Source organism: Atheta coriaria, unplaced genomic scaffold (genome assembly GCF_025399875.1).
Source record: "Atheta coriaria isolate IRGN ID8LTWV9N9 unplaced genomic scaffold, Caltech_Dcor_3.1 hic_scaffold_2_pilon, whole genome shotgun sequence".
NCBI classification, from domain to species: Eukaryota; Metazoa; Arthropoda; class Insecta; order Coleoptera; family Staphylinidae; genus Dalotia; species Dalotia coriaria.
The window spans coordinates 4,212,821-4,231,748 of NW_027045444.1; the positions used below are offsets into that span (position 1 = coordinate 4,212,821).

Genomic DNA, 18,928 nt, shown 5'->3' on the forward strand with positions numbered 1-18,928 from the left:
GCGCACACCTCACCTTTCGCTTTCCACCCCCCGGGATGGAATGAAATTAACAAGACATCCCAGGTTGGAAACGCCTTGAGACTCGCGCGTAGCGCGCAACCGGAATAGAGTTTTTCTTGCGCGCTGACGTGCTTCGCTTTTCCAGCGCACGCGCTGGCGGCAGCGCGCGTCAAGTTACAATATATATGAAACGGATGAAGTGAGCGAGAGCGCGCTGCGTGAACACTCGTTGTGTAATGCAGGAAAATAAATGAGCGCAAACGGATGGAGGGATAAATCGCGTAGGTGTATAGTTACGGGGCGGCATCCTGGCAGCGATAACCCCTTGAGATCGCGAGATAATATCTCCCGTACAGGTTCACAGCCTGCGAATATTAAATTTCCTTGATTAACTGTCTCATTTAGACAAAAAAAAATCCCCGAAAATGGAAAAAAGTTATTTTTTTGGTTTGGATTAATTAATAAACAAAGAGATTGGTTGGAAAGTCGGTAAACAACAACCTTGAAGACTGTGGATGTGAGGTTGTAGGTTTGGTAAGTTTAGAATTTGCTTGTTTGTCCATGGGCTGCTTGGAAGGGCCACAGGAGGGTGGGAGGTGGTTAGTGGGGTGCAAAACGAGGCGCAGCGAGAGACGCCGGAAGTCGCTATTTTTCGCGTTTACATCGAAGGCAAAGAGCCGTAAGTTGCTACACAAGGTTGCAAATTTCAATTTACCGAAACAGATCACTTGTCAGCCCGCGCCGGACCGCTGCAGTTCCTGCTTGGCCCGCAAACCCGCATACTGGCATTGTTAGTGGAAATTCCTTTTCCAGATCTTTCACATTCCAGAAGCTTTGGAACAAATCAGCGAAAGTTTATTTTGTTGTCGGAAAACTTTTCCAAGTTCAGGTTGGAAGTAATGTACCTCCAGTTCAAAAGAAGTTAAAAAGAAATAAAATCGGTGATTTTTTGAATATCAGCCGATATCGATGAAAATCAGAGTGACATTGATATCGAATAACCCGTGCACATTCCGAAGGGTTATGCATGAGAAAAATCATCCCCACTGCCGTGGTATTGTAACGCACTTCGGATGCCACTCCGCGCCCGCGCGAAGCACGCGTGCATTGCCATATCTTTGCATCTGGGGGGCGGCTCGCGGTATTCCGATCCCTATAAATCCGTCTTCTCCGCTTTCCGACAACCGCAATCGCATCCATAAGGCTCTGCTTGCCTGCTGCCATCCGATGCGCAATCCAGCTTCCTCCACCCCTCCCCCCCCATCCAAAACCAGCGAGCACGCAGCAGCGCCGATAAGCGTAATCCGAAATCAGTACCTTGATTGATTTCGTTTTGACGACAAACCCATATTGTCACTTGGCGGCGCGAAAAGGATTTTTACCTGAGATATTCGCGTTTGAACGAAATGGGCAAAAATTGAGAAATGTCACTTTTTAGCACTTTTAGTCTCGATTTTCGACCCTTTACTCTAGGAAATATAATTATTTAATATTTTTATCTGATAGACAATTTTCCAATCTTTCATAATCAGCAATTCGTGGGTAGCTATCCTCTTAGTTTAAGAGATATTAATTAATTATATTAATTAATTATAATATGTTGCATATAGTGCCCGTTTTAACTGGCGTGCGCGCAGGATTATCGCGTTGTTGTGTGCCGTTGCTGCTTGTTCTGCGCCGTGGTCTCACGTTGGCAGCGTAGTTTTCTGCCGGTCGGTGGTTAGGCCAGACGTGTTTCTCGCGGCTGTTATCGTTTTATTTAGAGTTTGTAATTTAGTACATCGCGTTTGTATATTGGCCATCGACTGCATTTACCTAATACGGGCGTTTAGTGTTTTATTACAAAATCGTTCATTTTGTTGCCGTTCGGTGTGCGTATTGCAAGATGACCGCGTGCACTCAACTTGTTTACACTGCACGTACACGAGATATATGTAGCATGCAACGTCTTGCAACGTTTGTTGTGATATTATTTGGACAATGGATGTGAACAATGACAATCTTCTTTGTGAAAGCCGAGAAAAACGGTACAGTGCAAACTTTTTAAATTTTAATTCACCCATTCGTGTTTGCATTATTCTACAAGTTTTATTCATACGAGTGCAGTTACGTTTTTGCTTAGGCCGGGTTGGAACGATACCTTGTTATTGTTGTGAACATGTTTATATAACCGTATTTAGTATTACTGTATTTAAATGTAGTTCAACTTTAGTGTGTGGTGAATTCTGCGCCCTATTCTTGGCCATGATCCAGCAACTTATTAATTACTAGCGACCTGCCCCGGCTTCGCACGGAAGTAAAACCGCATCAAAATCCGTTGCGTAGTTTCAATGATTTAAGCGAACAAAGGGACCGGAAAAAAGCGACTTTACTTTATACTATGTAGTGAAGGACCGTCGCAAGCGGCCTTAGAGTTTTAATATGCAATGTGACAATACATATTTTCGCCGATTGTTTTGAAATTTGTTAATGCGATTCCTAGGCGGAATTCTACTATTGCTTATCAGTACTTGTTTGTGTATAAACAAGTTTTCGAGTCGCATTTATATCATATTTTACACTTCGCAGAGATGTTTTATTGCATGTTTTGTCTCTGCTTTATTTTATCATTACTTGCACGCAATGTTCTAACTATCGTTCTCTTCTCTCTTTTAGCAATTGCCTTCGAGTTCCGATGCCCGAGTCACGAGCTAAATTAGAATACGAATTTGATTCGCCTCGTCGGTCGACTCCCGATTTAAAATAAAATAAATATTGACACCTTCCCGCATTTCCCTTAACAATTTCATTTATTTCACAGATTTTATCATCTTCAACATTAGTCCTGACTGTTGCAACGAGCGAATTACTGGTATGTGGTATGTGTAACTAAGTGTTTGTTTTGTGCTTATCCCCACGTGCTGGTAATATGTACGGCTTTTAATCATTGAAGGCGAGCTGGGCGTCACACAAACTCGAGCGGACTATCTAGAGTTGTAGAAATAAATTCTCCGTCGTGTTGTATCTGTTTGTTGCAGGAATTCCACGTGCAACCCGTGAAAATTTGCAAAAATGGTGATTTTTGTCACCCTTTCTCGTGAAATGTTTGTATTTTTTCGTGTTTGCGCGCGATCTAGGCAGCGCACTAACTTCAGCGCGGCGTCTATAGATGCAGAATTAAATCCTCCGTCGGATGGTATTTGTTTGTTGCCGAAATTCGATCTGCAACTCGCGAAAATTTGCAGAAAATGGTAATTTTTGTCACCGTTTCTTGTGAAATGTTTGTATTTTTCGTGTTTGTGCGTGATTTAGGCAGCTCACTAACTTCAGCGCGGCGTTTATAGATGCAAAATTAAATTCTCCGTCGGGTTGTATTTGTTTGTTGCAGGAACTCGACCTGTTCGAAGGACTAATTTTTGCTTGATTTAGGGATTTTGCACCTGAGCCTGACATCGTAGAAGGACCATTCTTGCATCAGATTGTAAGTAATTAATTTCTTTATCATTTTCCTTAATAAGGTTTGTGATTATCTCACAAATTAACCCTTAAAATTGCATTTTTATGTTCGAAAGACTCATTTTGTTTGTTTTAGGGATTTTGCACCTGAGTCGGACATCGTGGAATGACCATTCTTGCATCAGATTGTAAGTATTTAATTTCTTTATCATTTTCCTTAATAACTTTTGTGATTATCTCACAAATTAACCCTTAAAATTGCATTTTAATGTTTGAAAGACTAATTTTGCTTGTTTTAGGGATTTTGCACCTGAGTCTGACATCATAAAAGGACCATTCTTGCATCAGATTGTAAGTATTTACTTTCTTTATCATTTTCTTCCTTAACTTTTGTAATTAACTCACAAATTAAGTCCAAAAATTGCATTTTAAGTTCGAAAGACTAATTTTTGCTTGTTTTAGGGATTTTGCACCTGAGTCTGACATCGTAGAAGGACCATTATGGTATCAGATTGTAAGTAATTAATTTCTTTATCATTTTCCTAAATAACATTCGTGATTATCTCACAAATTAACCCTTAAAATTGCATTTTTATGTTCGAAAGACTGATTTTTGTTTGTTTTAGGTATTTTGCACCTGAGTCGGACATCGTAAAAGGACCATTCTTGCAGCAGATTGTTATTAATAAATTTCATTATCTTAAATAACTTTTGTGATTATTACACAAATTGACTCCCAATATTATGCTTGTGTGTTTTCTTTAATAAAGAGTATTTTTAAGTTTTTCTTATTGTAATTATTTCTGTTATTTCTACCTGATCACATATTCATATTTAACGATTCCTTAAACCATTTATTTTGAAAAGTGCATGCTACTGCCATCTATCAATTAGAAACTACAACAACCGAAAGTTTTGAGCTTCAGTCCGTCGCCACCAGAGGCAGCACATTACTAGTTACCGCGAAAACTTTATCAGCCTCCTCAACTTTCTGCGATCCTAATATTCAATCTTTATTTTGTCGACTCTGAGAGGCAAAATGACACAAAATTTGGACTCGAAACAGTCGAAACTCAGGTTTTGGTATTCGGATCGCAGAAAGTATGAGGAGGCAAATAAAGGAGGCGGTAACTAGTAATGGCGGGCAAAATTAATGTTTAAAAATATTTTTTTCAGCAATTGCAGCTTCTGTATAATTGGAATTTTTAAATTCTGTTTTCGGATTCTGTTAGCTAAAATTCTACATCGACTATTTAAGCAATTATTTTCTTAACATTGACCGTTTAGGCCTTATTTGCTAGTTTAATTAAAAAATTGTTTTTTACATGCCAATAGGGCCTTAATCTATTAATGTGTTACTGGTTTCCGATTCCGAATTTAATCTACTTTCAGAATCTGAAAACAGAATTTAAAAATTGCAATTATTACAGAAGCTGAATTTGGTGAAAAAAGATTTCGTCATAAAAAAGGCAAAACATTTTTCTTTTTTATGTCAAATGTTGTTTTCATTAAAATTGCAAATAGGGCATAAACGGTTAGTACTAACAAAAAAAGTTACTAAAATAATCGGTGTAGAATTAAATTATCAATCATAATCCGAAAACAGAATTTAAAAATTCCAACTTTTAATTTTCGACATAAAAAAGAGAAATCTTTTGCCATTTTTTTAATAAAATCTTTTCTTTAAAAATTTTTTGTGCCACTTTTATCATTTTTCAATAAGGATGCCATCCTGTTGAGAATTTTTCAAGGATCACGATTATGTATTTCATTTTCTTCTAGCCCGTTTAGTTGTCGAGATAATTACGATTTAATCTTCTAATTAGGAAGGATAAAAATTAAAAATTTGAATTTTTAAATTCTGTTTTTGGCTTCTGATTGATAATCTAATTCTACATCGATTATTTAAGTAACTTTTTTTTGCTAACGTTAACCGTTTTGGCCCTATTTGCAATTTTAATGAAACATGTGCATGCCGTCGGAATAGTCTAATTTATGAAGATTAAAATAGTAATTATCTCGACAACTAAGAGGGCTAGAAAAGAAAGAACTTCATATTCTTGATCCTTGAAAAATTCTGAACAAGATGGTATCCTAATTGAAAAATGTGAAAAATGGCACAAAAAATTTTTAAGAAAAAGATTTTATTAAAAAAATGGCTAAAGATTTCTCTTTTTTATGTCGACCATAAAAATGACTCGAGCGAGTTCGTCCCTACTCTTCGTCCGAAAACATATGACAAGCATTTGACAGGTTGTGTTTTCGACCGAAAATTTAAACTTGGTGACTATAATGCCGATGTTTACAGGGCATTTTATGGCACTTGTGGAGGGTTTAAAGGGTCAAATAAGTATGTACATTATAAAGGGTCTCTTTAGGTATCAAAAGACGATGAGATAGCCAAGATAACTCTGTTGGAACAGGAAATACGGTGTGTTTTCTAACGCAACTTTTCGAACTGTAATGAAAGTAACAAGTTTTGAATGGCATTTTATGGCACTTTCCAAAGGTTTAAGGCATTGGGAAGGTACGAATGTTAAAAAGGGACTCTTTAACTATCTTTTGACGATGATAAACTCTAAATTACTGCATTAACAAGGGAGATACGAGCTGTTTTCCACGCCTGTCTTTCGACATGTGAGAAGAAAGTGCACTTTTTAGTGGGCTTTTTAGGGCATTTCCGAATGATTTAAAGGGTCAGGAAGGAGTGAATGTTATAAAGGAAGTCTTTATCTACGAAATGGCTGTTAGATGGCCAGATTTACTCCAATAATTCAGGAGATATAGGATGTTTTTCAAGGCAATGTTTCGAAATGTGCAAAGAACACCAATTTTTGAAGGGCTTTTTGCCGTACTTCCGATGGTTTTAAGGGATCGGGAAAGTACATACCTTATTAAGGACGACCTTAACTATCTCCTGACGTCAAGAAACCCTTACTTACTTGATTTGTTTTAATGCAACAATGCACTTTTTATACTTACTTTTAAAAGTGTTCGCAATAAGGTTAGATTACTGTTTAAGGGCACTTCCCAAGGGATTAGGAACATAAAAAAGGGTAAATTGTATAAGAAGTCTTTAATTATCATCAGACAACAAAAAACAAAAGAAATATACAATTAAATATTCAGAAAACGCCCTGCATTCAGCCAGCAAACAGAATATATACAAGTATTTCTTAAACCACTTGGATATTGGATACTTTCATGAAAATAATTTAATAACAAACTATACAAAAGAAACTGAGAGCCAAACACCGTTTAAACACTGTGCATTAGGCAATGTAAACAATATCCGGACGCAAATCATAATTATCTGTTTGGACTTCTCATATTCTCGCAAATATGCAAACAAATTTAAACTCTAATATAATTACCCTCTGTATGAGTAAGATTCTTATGTATTAATATATATAATATCTCAAACAACTTCCCTAAAGTCTCCAACAAATAACCAACAGCACTACGACTCTACGATCCTTCAAAGTCCGGCTGTGTTGGCAGAGGTGAAGGCGTTTGAGTCTGATTCACATTTGCAGCTTCATTTCCATGTTTACTCTCAGTCTGTTCCACCGAATTACTACTCGTTTGTTCCGAACTGTTGGAATCAGCATAGCGAGCCAGTTCCAGCTGTATTCGCATGGGCGCCCGTTCCCAACCGGTCTCTGTGAACACGCCGTTGATGATCGTTCCCCGTAGTTCATCCACCGAGTCGTCATCATCATCGTCGCTGAGGAAATCATCATAGCAATACTCTAAAGTACCACCAGATTGGATAACATACGTATCGCTGGTGCTCTCAATATCGAAATCTTCGTCATCGTCGTCCTCCAAGTCGTCTAAGCCCATTAAATCGTCCTCGTCGCCCATATAATCGACAATCACCTCGGAAGTTTCATCTAGGTCGAGTTCATCGTCGGTGGTGTCCACTCTGTATGGATTTGCGATGAAATCTTCGCCGTCCAAACCCATTATGTGCTGGTTATTACTAAAAAGTAGGATGTGATTACTATACAACTCATTTCTTTTATAAATAAAGCAAGAAGTAAGAGTAAATTAAGAATTGTGGGATTTATAGAGAACTTACAAGACTTAGGATACTAGAATGCAGTCTTCTGTTTGATTTTGTCTCCTCACGAACGCAAAAAGTTTATGTCGCTAGCAAATCCTGGTTTTCTTGGAACTCCTTGAAAGTTGTGACACCCCACTGCCAATCCTAAAATATTCAAGTAGCATATTAAGTATCAAGTGGCACTTTAAAAGTGGAAGTAAAAAAATATCTGTTACATATTATTACCTGTTGTGGACGAACAGCTTTGACACCAGGATTCAGCTTCTTACCGTCCAAATTTCGTGGCAATCGAATATGCAGCCTCACGTTGTATGTTTCGTTACGGTCAGCATAACTGTAACAATCGGTGATAACAATCAACTCAATTGTTTTCATATACTACTGTGTTTTAAGATAATTTCGAGCTAACCTCACCGAACGAACAGTGTGAACTGTTCGTTTGGCGATGTAAGCAAAAAATGATTGTGAATCGCGCGGATATTAATAGCACAGCAAGCCAGGACATCGTCCAATCAAAGGTCTCAATGTGACTTACCCCATAATGCACCACTCCGAGCATTAATAGCAAACAATTCGCGGCTATTTTTTGATAAACACAGCGCACGCTGCCCCCGTGCGACAGGAAATGCGGCCGTTGAATGTTGCAGAATGAAGTGAGCGAATGAATGAATTCCAATCTGGGGGAAAATTATTTCCAGTGGCAGTACCAACCTAAAACAAAAACGAATGATTAAACAGTAATTACAAGTAAACTAATACAAAATTAACATAAAATACAATAAATTAAGTTATAAAATTAACAATTATACAAATATTACTTAAATTTAAGACATTAAAACGTAAATTTAACAATTTTTTTAATTTAAATCTAGGGAAATTTATAAAACAAAAATCCCTAGATTTGAATATATCACCAAATATGACCTTGACTAACAATATTTATATAATTTCGCCAAATTTTCTCATTTTCCGCATTACTGGATGATAAAACATCCTTGAACGCCTAATTCGTACAATAATATATATTATATTAATTACATTTACAATAGAAATAATCCATTTACATATTATTTATAATCTGTTGTTTGTATTTAGTTATCTCTTACTTAAGATACTGTTGTTATTCATTAATTTACTTTGTCGCCTGGTTTTCCTCGTAGTCGATGTCCGCCGCTGCGCGTCCGTATAAAAAGAAGCACGTCGCACGTGTGTGGTATTGTATAATGTGTGTGTATCCCGACTCATATAAATAATGCTCATAATAATAATAAATTACGTTCCGAGATTCACGTTCCGTGAGTGTAGGTGTGTGTGTGTGCAATTTTGTTAAACTATAACACCAACCAATGCGCGAATTTGCCCAAAACTTCAATCATTCAATTACAATTAAATAACTATAGTGGTTGTATCATTTTTTTTCTCGAGATTTTCTCCGTTTTTAAATTTAAATCACCAAAAATTGCGGTTGTTGCGCACCTCAAACATAACAAGCTAATAGATTTCCTAAACTACAACGTGTCGAATTTACGTAGGTTGTAGACTAATATAGACCCTGATCGAGCGCACTGCCATCACGAGTGCAAGTAATGAGCTCAGTTTGTATTAGAGTTACGGCTTGGGGTAGTCGTGGAAGAATCAGCAAATTTCAACCTTTCTCTCGCGCGCGCTGAGCGCGTAATTTAAACATATACAAGAATGATCACAGTAAATTAAATTAACGAAACAAGATAAAAACAAACGCAGGGGTAAAGAGACGCTCTGCATGCCCGGCCCTCGCTCTCACACTGATTAAAAACATCGTTTTGTAAGTTTCTAGTTTTGTTTGAGTTATGAATGACTAGAAAAACTATCAAACTAGCAAATTTGTGTGTGGCTGTCAAAACTATCTGGAATTTATCTCCATCTCGTCTGTCTTATACTCTCTCTCTGCCTCTTTCCTTCTTTCTTTCATTCTCTCAGCTCTTTAACCCCCCAACAAGTTTTTTCTTTATTAAAAGTGTAAGTGTTGCGTGTGGGTGATCGGGTGTGTGTGGTTTTAATTACTGGACGCGGTGATCTGGCGCGGGTTGGTCGTGGTAGCGGCCGACCGGTCGGCGTGCGTCTTGCACTGCTCATGGGGCGGCGGCGGCGCATGGTGCAGATGTGGGTGATGGTGGTGGTGCACGCGATGCTGTGCATTCGCCAGAGGCATGGCGGCCACCAGCAGCGCGTCCTGCACTTCTTCTTCGGGTGTGCTCGCCGCCGAATTGAAGGCGTGGCGACTCAGCTTCGAGAAGCACGAGGTGCACACGCGGACTGGGTCGTAGAGGTGCTCCGAGGGCAGCGGCGTGCTGTTTTCCGAACAGTCTGCGCAGAATATATTACCACAATTCCTAAAATATAAAAAATTTTGTAGAATTAATATATAGGCAACCAAATACACAAAGAAAAGTGAAACCCCCACCACTTTTTGTGGGTTTTGTTGATTTTTGCTTTTACCTGCAGTGGTGTTTCCTCCTGCCCAACCAGAAAACAGTATTACATCCAGTGCAGCTTGTGACGGCGTGATCAGGCACCCAGAGGGTCGTATGCGGCGGGACGGCGCCATCCACAAGCGGGCCGTTCTCATCCACAGCCTCCCAGGACATATCACTACGCAAGGACTCCACTGCAGACGCCTGTCCCTCTCCGGCGCTGCACACCGACTCAACGACCGAATTCTAAACACAACATACACTTTTACAATAAAATAAAACTTAAAAAACATAAACTAAATAATAAAACGTCCACTTGCACAGAAAACGACAAAGATGTAATCATAAACAAATGAAATACACAAAACAACATGGCTCGGGGGTGAGTTTTTGTCAACATAAAAGCAAAACGAAAGCGAAATGATAAGATGGCGGCCATCTTTGCATCTGCTTTGCACTGACCCGCTTCGACCTCGACCTCGGCGACGACGCGCAAGAAGATCCTGATCCAGACCGTGACTATGTGCCACCACCGACAGACACAACGGCAAAACAACAGAAATTTCGTTACGAAGTGCAGTGCACGTGACACAATATGAGAGAGAAAATTTGCGAGAAAATGTGAGCGACGCATAAATCGAGCACAAATCTACACCAATCACTTACCGTCTCATCGTTTCGGTCGTTCTCGTTGTGATTGCACTTGTGGCACACCTGTTTGATCAGCGCTTTCCGATAGGTGTGTAATTCTCTCTGCAGAGCTTCAACTTTTCTCTAAAAACAAAAAATAAATAAAAATTTAATCATTTATTATGTTATTTTTACGTGTTACTTACTCTATGTTCATCGATAATATGCCAAAGTCTTTCCTGCACATCAGACTTGAGAGGAACCAGCCCGTCGTCATCGAGTGGCGCTGCGCACTGATGCTTCGGCGGGCTATTATTACAATAAAGAAACGTACTGTCCCATCCATTGGCGCTCGGCGTGCGCGAATACTGCGGCGGCGTCGAGTAATTCGAGCCGCGTCCACTCGCCGCTGATACTTCCTCATTCCCACCGCCGGGTGTATGACTATGTCTAAGATGCGCATGCCCATTGGCTGCCACCCACTTCTGCGCACACGCACGACAAACATCCTGCTGCTGCTGGTCGCCGCCATTGTTTTTATGCTTCTCGCGTTCCTTCTCCTTGAAACTCGTATGAATCCGCGGCGCTGGTTCGTTCTGCACAGGCGTTAGCTTCTCAAAGCCGTTGAATTCCTTCGACGACGAGCTACAGACATTCTCCGAAACAAGTGTTTCGGTGCTCGTCTCCACCGACTTGTCATCCACAAGCCGCGTGGAGATTAAATTCGTAAAAACCGTCACGTTCTCCGAGCGACTATCGGAGCGCGTGCACTCCTCCGTATCCGAATCGTCTCCTACCCCTACCAAACCGTTGAGCTGTACCCCACGTGGCGAGTCCGTCGTGTCGGGGGTGAGCGCATCCTCAGGCGTGGATAGATTCACGCTGAAGAGCATATCCGGCCGGGAGGCACACCGGGCGCACAGCGTCGGCGCGTCGCATTCGCAGTCTTCGTCAGTCTTCGCGTTCAATATCACATTACCAGCGACTGACACTGCAGTTACTGCGGCTGCAGTCGTCGTCGCATCGTCCACATCGTCATCCTCAAAGTCCTTACTACCGCCATTCACGTCGTTCTTGTAAATGCAGTCGCTCTTACAATCGCTGTCGTCGAAGTTTGTAGGCGTGGCCGAACGCATCATGCCGTCAGACACGCCGCCCACCTCCTGCGTACCATTCAAACTCAAACTGGCAATTTTTATGGAATCAACAATAATATTCGGATCGCTACACCGGCGCACGTGTGTGCCGGGCGGGTCAGAAGCATGTGGTAGATCGCCATAGGAGCGCGTCTTCGTCATGTGTTGCTGTTGCGCGCTGTTGCTGGCGTCCGTCGCGCTTGCGCCCCCCATGGATGACGGGCACGATGAGGTACCGGAGGCGACACCGCCGTTCGCAGTTGGGACTTCAGCGGTGTTCGAGCCGCCCGCTTGCGTCTCCAGCGAGCCGAGGTAGATCTCCGTCCAGTGCCGCAGGTCTCTCACATTGCACTGCGGCCAGAGTACGCGCGCCCCCGGTGCGGGAGTGGTGTACAAATGGTTGCGGAACGTCGGACGCTCTAGGAACTGCCATACCGAGAACGTGGTCTCGTAGAAACTCTCGCGCTCCTGCTTTGTGTTGCATAAAAATGTACCGTAGAGGTTGGAGTATGTGTGTTGGGCTAATTTAACCTAAAAACAATCAATTATAACATTTTAAGGTTAGAAAATATATGAAAACTTACCAGGTACGTGTGTGAAAACTCGAACGCGCACGGAAACTGCGTGAGCAGCTGGTGTACGCAGTCCAGCCACTGCAGGAAGACCGGACAGCGTTCGTTTGGGTCCTCGCTGCCGGTGGTATGCCCGCAGCGATCAGCGAACTTGTGTCCGAACGCGAGCCATTCGCGTTCAATCAGTATACGAAAACCCTAAAATATAATAAAAATATTACAAAAAAAAACAGTCGAAAAACACAATTATTTTTGCTTACATCGACTGTACGATAGTAGGGATCAAGTAGCAGTTCGGCCAGCGCGACAATTTGCGGCGTGCGGTCCCAGCCATCCGAGCAATGGACCAATACCGGGCGGGCGTCGCGTTCGATCGCCGTCACCAACACCACGGCGGACTTCATCAACCCGGACATGTGTTGCAACCAACGTGTGCCTTCCAGCAAACCAAACCAGCTAAAAATCACAAAATAATCATAAATCTAACCTAAAATATCATGAATTAACAACATGAATAATAACTCACTTGGGTTGATCGGCAGACGACGTGCAGAGTTGTCTAAGCGCATGGAAACTCTTCCGGATGGAATGGATATTCGCCAGGTTCATGAACTGTATCTCACAGCGTGGGTAATATTCCGGACATTCACATCCACCACCACGCGCTCGATTCGCCACAGCAGTCGTATAAGACCGCGCGTCCATGATTAAAACTTTCTGTAATGAAAAAAAAAAAAAAAATGGCCGCCTGTCATTTTACACCTTATATAACATATAACGTATGCAACCCACTAACCTTCTTTTCGACATCATCCGCACACTCCGTGCTCTTAATATGCGTCGACTCATCGTTATTCGACGAAACCGACGGCGGCGAATGCGAAACATACAACGCATGCGGCCCTCTATCCTGCGTGCACGCCTCGGAAATCGCCTTGATCAAATCCTCATCCTCCGACGACCGCCATCCCAACCACCCGACTTCCGGCTGACTACACCGGGCAATCACCGCGCCATTACCCACATGCCGCCAGACCACAGCAGGTATACGCCGGGAGCTTCGAAACTTCGCCACCGTTTCCAATACTTCATCGGAAATGTACGCCGGGACTAACAACTGCGGCGGATAGCTAGCGCACAATTTATAGTTGCGATTCGCGCCGCTGATGCGCCACGTACCATGCAGATTAAACTTAAGCCGATCCACTTCGGCTTGAAACGTGCGCTCATCATACGCGGTCGCACGTTGCGCCTCAACACGCAATTGTATCTCACCCTGCGGACGCTCCTGTTTACTCCACACGAAGTAATAGAACGCGAAGAGTTCCTCGAGATGCGCCGGTGGCGCCGCCGCTTTCGTCAGGCGGCCGAACCATTCCGTACAGGTCTCGTTGTTGTCAAACGTGAGCCGATACGTACGTGCGTCCTTGCATCCCACGTGCAGGAAGAATAGATCACGTTGCTCGACCGCCTCCAGTAGCCCGATGGGAATATGATGCTGTGTGTCGCACAGTTGTAGAAATAGACGGTAGTTGGTCAGCGCCAGCCCGCCGTACACCGAATGCCCGGAGTGAATGACACCTTCGCCGGGCAGCAATGCAAATGGCGGCGGTGGTTGAGCATCATCCGCGACCCCTGTGGGCAGCGGATACATCTGCAGCTGGTTGACGTGCATTATCGAACTAGGTTGATCGGAATTATCCATTTTTTGATAATTAGTAACCTAAAACAACACAAAACATACGGTGTGTAAATATAAATAAAAATATAAAAAGATAAGTCGTGTTTGGAGGGGTTTCACGTGACGTCATGGCCGTCGTCAGCTGATCGGCGAAATAATGCACGCTCATCATTCGAAAATATAAATTTATAAATACCGAGCTATCACAAAGGCGCGAGACGATAATGAGGCGCCGAATTTGGCTGCTGCGCGCGAACGACCTTGAGCGTCGGAGTTATCGACGATCGCGTCGACCCATTGCCGCCGCCGCCGCCGCCGCCGCAGCCAACGATCAAAACAAACGGGCGTGCGTCGCGCACACACAACACCAATATGGCGCTAAACAATCGCCGCACGCACGATAAACAAATAAACAAATGCCGAACGAATGACAATCGATGTGTTACAACGCCATTACATCAACAAGGCGACAGCCAATCACACAACAGGATCACGCACAAGACGAAAAACACTTCATCATAGCTTACACGGGTGGTAATTTAACAACAACCGTGGTTTTATTCGCAATTATCCCGGTGAATTTCGACATATTTACGTGCGGTGACACGGATGGCGAAACACGATGTTGTAACCATCTGTTCGCACGGCGCGCGCGCCATGACGACGGCCGCCTCTTCACGTATTCCATGCCACACATAAATCTCACCGTTTTTCAACACCGAGAATTCTTAGGTGTGCAATGCTTACCTTTCGTCTTGTCACCGCAATTGCCGAAAAAGCGAGCACTGCGACTAGGGGCGATCGCGGATCGATGCGTCGCACATCTTCGCCCGCCTTGCAAACACGTCGACGGGCACGGAGAGAACCGCGACGCAATCGTATAATCCCCTTTGGTGCTGGACGTGTGCCACACGCCCGGATTGATTGCGCTTAGCTGCAAACGCGCGGTCCAATTAGACGTTGTGATGGAGCCAGCGGGGTTGAAGTCGCACGGCACGCACTGCACACACTGCGAATGAATACAGGAACGACCTTGGGAATAACAAAATGGCAGGCGCTCGGGACCAGACTGAAAACCACCTGGTGACAAAAGAGATGCACTCTTGTCAATCTAGGGGAATTTCACGCTGCCAACATACATTTACATACAGGGTATTATAAACGTTTTAGATGTAAATTAATAATAATAACATAATTTTACCAGTAGTAATAAAATTTTAACATTAATAATGATATAATTTATAGTTTTACATATAATATTATGTTATTATAATGTTATAATGAGTTGTTTTATAGTTTTTAGTCTGTTTGTGACCACTGTGTAGTTGCCAACATAACCTTATCTAGTCACATCAAAATTTCCTGCTGGTTTCATTTTGAAAAATGTTAAAACAACTCAATTCTTTCGCAAATAAACTAAAATTAAGCAATTATAATGTTGTAAGAACATGCAGCGGTGGTCCTACACCATTAAAACAACCCAAAACATCACAAACACCGCTACAAAATGAAGAAACCAAGAAAAGTACACATTTTGGCTTCAAAACAGTGGATGAACATGAAAAAGAAGCAAAAGGTACGTTTTAAACACCTAATAATAAACTAAAACTAACAATTAAACTAATAAACTCATCAAATTTCTGTTTATAGTACACGAAGTCTTTGAAAACGTCGCTAATAGCTATGATTTGATGAATGATGCCATGTCTATAGGCATTCACAGAGTGTGGAAGGACATTTTCATGCATAGACTTAGTCCTACAAAGGATACTAAGCTACTAGATGTTGCAGGTGGTACAGGTACATGCAATCCATCAACTTATACAATAAAAACTATAAATATACAAAAATTAATGATGTTTTTGTAGGTGATATCGCGTTTAGGTTCTTAAATTACGTCAAAAACACACCCTATACTTCATCTTGTCACGTCACAGTGTGTGATATCAACAAACACATGCTGGACGTCGGCGAAATAAGATGTAAACGCGCCAAGCATGATCCTAATACAATTTCATGGATCGAAGGCAATGCAGAGAAGTTACCCTTTAAAGATAACTCGTTCAATGCGTATACGATTGCGTTCGGTATTCGTAACGTGACTCATATTGACAAGGCGCTGCAGGAGGCGTACAGAGTGTTGAAACCGGGCGGGCGGTTTATGTGCTTGGAGTTTTCGCAATTGGAAAACTCAGCGGCGCAATGGTAAATCAATTAAATATAATTTTATATATAAACATATTAATATTAAGTGTTTTTGTGTGCAGGGTGTATGATCAGTATAGTTTTCAAGTTATCCCGGCGCTGGGGCAGATCTTGGCTGGGCAGTGGCAGCCGTACCAGTATTTGGTGGAGAGTATCCGGCAGTTTCCCGATCAGGAGGTTTTTAAGGGCATGATCGAAGAGGCTGGCTTCAGACAAGTTAGTTATGAGAATTTGACGCTAGGTGTCGTTGCTATACACTCTGGGTTTAAATTATGAGTTACATGAATAAATTTTTTGATTTTTTGAAATTTTGCGGTTGTTTGCTTCAAATATCTGCGGTTATTGCAAGAAATGTCCGTTTGGGTAACAAACCGCCTGATTTACCAACTAATTTTTGTTTTAAACAAATAAAATTATTAATTTTTTGATTATTTGCGCTTACTATTCAACTTTTTGAAGTTCTAACCTCCAAAAAACGGTTTTAATGCAAAAATATTCCCTATTATGAAAAAATCTACTGATTCAGCAACAAATAACCGATATAAACAAACAAAATTGCTAATTTTATGCAAACTTCTAAGTTTTGCAAGTGCCAATCTTCAAAAATCATAATCTGTGCAAAAAACCGCTCAATTTATCGACTAATAATTGATTAAAACAAACGAAATTGTTGAATTTTTGATGTTTTGTGCTAATTTTCCTATTTTTCAAGTGCCCATACTCAAAAAACCGCTTATAATGCACAAAACTGTCATTTTAGAACATACCCGCCTAATTTATCAACAAAATTATTAATTTTTCGATTGTTTGCGCGAAGTTTTCCGTCTTACAAGTAAAAATTACTCTCCTTGATGATTTTAAATATAAAACTACGATGGGATGATGTAAAACGTGCCGTTCGCATAAGCTGTTTGTATAAACATTTTATTTTTAGTTATTAACTTAAACGGTCTCTTGTACGGGTGGCTCGTAGCCCTCGGGACGATCCACCTTGACACCACCTTCACCTACTTCGGTGGAGCCCTTGCCGCCGTCCGCGTGCAACTCGAGCAGCTTGGAGATGTCCAGACGTGGCTTCTTCAATACTTTCACCTTAAAAACACAAACAAAAACGTTAAAACACCCAAAATTCACATAAAAACATAATTAAACTAATAATTTTCCTACAAATGTTTAATCAGAGAGTGAAATATTTTGCGTCTATTAGGGAACAAAGTTATCTTCATATATGTATCGAAGCGAGCTGAGTGTCTCATCATTTTAAACATTTCTTCGAAAATTAATAATGAAAATTTAAATATAAAGTGATAAAAATGCATACCTTGCGAATGTACACATCATGAAGTGGGTAGATGCCCTGGCACGCCTTCTCAATGTCCTTAGCGATTGAGTCAGGAATCAACTTGTTGACGACCTCCTTCAAATCGCTGCCGACAATGTCGCGGTTGATGATTTCCACCATCTTCTTGCGGATGTAACGCACCTGCAATCAATTAAAACAAAAATTACTAACATATACAAACAAATCATTCAATTTTTGATTGAATTTGAGCTTTCAGAGATAGAATAATGCGTCTTTTAGGGAACAAGAGTTATCTTCATGTTTGTATCGAAGCGAGCTGAGTGTCTCATCATATTAATCACATTTCTTAATAATTTTGAAGATATAGAAGTGTATTTTACCTGAGTGTGTTGAGCGTAGCAAGTTTTCCTCTGCGAAACTTGGTCCTTGTTGGTGAAACCAATGCAGAACACACGCAACAAGTAACCGTCGCTGGTCTTTACATCAGCGGAGGCCTCAATGAGAGTCTGCCACTTCTTCACCATCGAACGGAGCTTGTCGGTGGTCAATTCCATGCCGTGGAAGTTGGTCAAGATTTGTTTACCTTAAAAAAACAAAAATTATTAACATTTTCAATGAAAATTATATATTTTTGAAGTGGAAATGAACTTCAGAGATAGAATAATGCGTCAATTTAGGGAACAAAGTTATCTTCATGTTTGTATCGAAGCGAGCTGAGTGTCTCATCATTTTATTTTTGTGATAAAGAATAAAAAAGAGTTTAAATATGAAGTTTTACCTTGGACTTCCTCAGCAATGAGACGGAACTTCTTGAAGGAGCGCTCCGCATCATTGTCGCTCTGCAAATCGGCGAGAGACACCTCAAACACGCGGAACTTCAGCCCCTCGGAGGCGATCTTCGTGCCCTGCGTGCGGTTCACCAGCGTCTTGCCCACCTGGCGGGTCAAGAACATGCTGGGTGCTTTCACATCATACCAATCTTTTCTTGTGAATGGGTCGACACTACAAAAGAAAACAACACACAATTAAATTATACTATGATTTACTACTAACTTAAAAAATGTTTGAAAACATAGCCATATACTAATCATGTGTTACACTCTAAATGCACACAGAACTCATAACCTTTAAGGAGTTTAAGGACTTAATCCAAAGATATTTTAAACATCCGTGGAAATTTCGTGTAAAACACTTCGATATTAAATCTAAGGATGAACTGCACGTTTAATTTGATTAATATTTTGTACTTACATCTTCTTCTTGACTCCTTTCTTGCCTCCTTTGGACAATCCCTTATTTTTGCCGACCGCCATGTTCACAAGTGAAACACGAAAGAGAAAACAAACTAGCGTGAGTGACACCTGGTGACTTATGCGCAGTGCTGCCAATGACAACAAAAATACCCAACGATACAAATACAGTGTAGCCATTCCCATTTCACCAA

At 41.2% G+C, this 18,928-nt stretch overlaps 4 protein-coding genes and 1 long non-coding RNA gene across 8 annotated transcripts; 2 read left to right on the plus strand and 3 right to left on the minus strand.

Moving 5' to 3' along the window:
• The first annotated feature begins 3,391 nt into the window (after window positions 1-3,391).
• Window positions 3,392-4,220, plus strand: LOC135801867 (uncharacterized). Its single transcript, XR_010550470.1, has 4 exons — window positions 3,392-3,460; window positions 3,735-3,786; window positions 3,898-3,949; window positions 4,062-4,220. It is a non-coding gene; the product is annotated as an uncharacterized lncRNA (long non-coding RNA).
• Window positions 4,221-6,496: 2,276 nt separating this feature from the next.
• Window positions 6,497-8,188, minus strand: LOC135803002 (uncharacterized protein F23B12.7-like). 2 transcript variants are annotated; one of them, XM_065316644.1, is made up of 5 exons: window positions 8,040-8,188; window positions 7,730-7,838; window positions 7,520-7,648; window positions 7,217-7,420; window positions 6,497-7,162 (listed from the first exon to the last, which is right to left on the minus strand). In XM_065316644.1, the coding sequence occupies exons 4-5, from the start codon at window positions 7,402-7,404 to the stop codon at window positions 6,904-6,906; spliced, it is 447 nt and encodes a 148-aa protein (XP_065172716.1). In that variant the 5' UTR covers window positions 7,405-7,420; window positions 7,520-7,648; window positions 7,730-7,838; window positions 8,040-8,188; the 3' UTR covers window positions 6,497-6,903. The 2 variants fall into 2 exon arrangements, with proteins under 2 accessions (XP_065172716.1, XP_065172707.1); XM_065316635.1 differs by having other exon boundaries at window positions 6,497-7,420.
• Window positions 8,189-8,511: 323 nt separating this feature from the next.
• LOC135798031 (myotubularin-related protein 4) lies at window positions 8,512-15,028 on the minus strand. 3 transcript variants are annotated; one of them, XM_065310693.1, is made up of 10 exons: window positions 14,724-15,028; window positions 13,092-14,018; window positions 12,822-13,012; window positions 12,556-12,751; window positions 12,308-12,493; window positions 10,794-12,254; window positions 10,624-10,731; window positions 10,420-10,476; window positions 9,983-10,203; window positions 8,512-9,876 (listed from the first exon to the last, which is right to left on the minus strand). In XM_065310693.1, the coding sequence occupies exons 2-10, from the start codon at window positions 13,998-14,000 to the stop codon at window positions 9,540-9,542; spliced, it is 3,666 nt and encodes a 1,221-aa protein (XP_065166765.1). In that variant the 5' UTR covers window positions 14,001-14,018; window positions 14,724-15,028; the 3' UTR covers window positions 8,512-9,539. The 3 variants fall into 3 exon arrangements, with proteins under 3 accessions (XP_065166765.1, XP_065166772.1, XP_065166780.1); XM_065310700.1 differs by lacking the exon at window positions 14,724-15,028 and adding an exon at window positions 14,173-14,289; XM_065310708.1 differs by lacking the exon at window positions 10,420-10,476.
• Window positions 15,029-15,301: 273 nt separating this feature from the next.
• Window positions 15,302-16,489, plus strand: Coq5 (ubiquinone biosynthesis protein COQ3, mitochondrial). The gene is made up of 4 exons (XM_065310723.1): window positions 15,302-15,552; window positions 15,627-15,776; window positions 15,845-16,181; window positions 16,244-16,489. Exons 1-4 carry the CDS (start codon window positions 15,360-15,362, stop codon window positions 16,455-16,457), a joined length of 894 nt encoding a protein of 297 aa, XP_065166795.1. The 5' UTR covers window positions 15,302-15,359; the 3' UTR covers window positions 16,458-16,489.
• A 600-nt stretch (window positions 16,490-17,089) lies between these two features.
• Window positions 17,090-18,895, minus strand: RpS3A (ribosomal protein S3A). The gene is made up of 5 exons (XM_065310737.1): window positions 18,736-18,895; window positions 18,263-18,486; window positions 17,865-18,067; window positions 17,503-17,664; window positions 17,090-17,273 (listed from the first exon to the last, which is right to left on the minus strand). The coding sequence occupies exons 1-5, from the start codon at window positions 18,795-18,797 to the stop codon at window positions 17,124-17,126; spliced, it is 801 nt and encodes a 266-aa protein (XP_065166809.1). The 5' UTR covers window positions 18,798-18,895; the 3' UTR covers window positions 17,090-17,123.
• Window positions 18,896-18,928: the final 33 nt, after the last annotated feature.

What these genes read in the sequence shown, in the direction of transcription:
- LOC135803002 (XM_065316635.1), bottom strand. Translation starts at nt 7,404, where the DNA reads ATGGGTTTGGACGGCGAAGATTTCATCGCAAATCCATACAGAGTGGAC.
- LOC135798031 (XM_065310693.1), bottom strand. Translation starts at nt 14,000, where the DNA reads ATGGATAATTCCGATCAACCTAGTTCGATAATGCACGTCAACCAGCTG. An exon ending in CCTACTATCGTACAGTCGAT is followed by an intron (nt 12,494 to 12,555) that starts GTAAGCAAAAAT and finishes ATTATATTTTAG; the next exon opens with GGTTTTCGTATACTGATTGA. An exon ending in CGAGGTCGAGGTCGAAGCGG is followed by an intron (nt 10,204 to 10,419) that starts GTCAGTGCAAAG and finishes TGTTGTGTTTAG; the next exon opens with AATTCGGTCGTTGAGTCGGT.
- Coq5 (XM_065310723.1), top strand. Translation starts at nt 15,360, where the DNA reads ATGTTAAAACAACTCAATTCTTTCGCAAATAAACTAAAATTAAGCAAT. An exon ending in AGATGTTGCAGGTGGTACAG is followed by an intron (nt 15,777 to 15,844) that starts GTACATGCAATC and finishes ATGTTTTTGTAG; the next exon opens with GTGATATCGCGTTTAGGTTC. An exon ending in GAAAACTCAGCGGCGCAATG is followed by an intron (nt 16,182 to 16,243) that starts GTAAATCAATTA and finishes TTTTGTGTGCAG; the next exon opens with GGTGTATGATCAGTATAGTT.
- RpS3A (XM_065310737.1), bottom strand. Translation starts at nt 18,797, where the DNA reads ATGGCGGTCGGCAAAAATAAGGGATTGTCCAAAGGAGGCAAGAAAGGA. An exon ending in GCTACGCTCAACACACTCAG is followed by an intron (nt 17,665 to 17,864) that starts GTAAAATACACT and finishes AATTGATTGCAG; the next exon opens with GTGCGTTACATCCGCAAGAA. An exon ending in ATGATGTGTACATTCGCAAG is followed by an intron (nt 17,274 to 17,502) that starts GTATGCATTTTT and finishes TGTGTTTTTAAG; the next exon opens with GTGAAAGTATTGAAGAAGCC.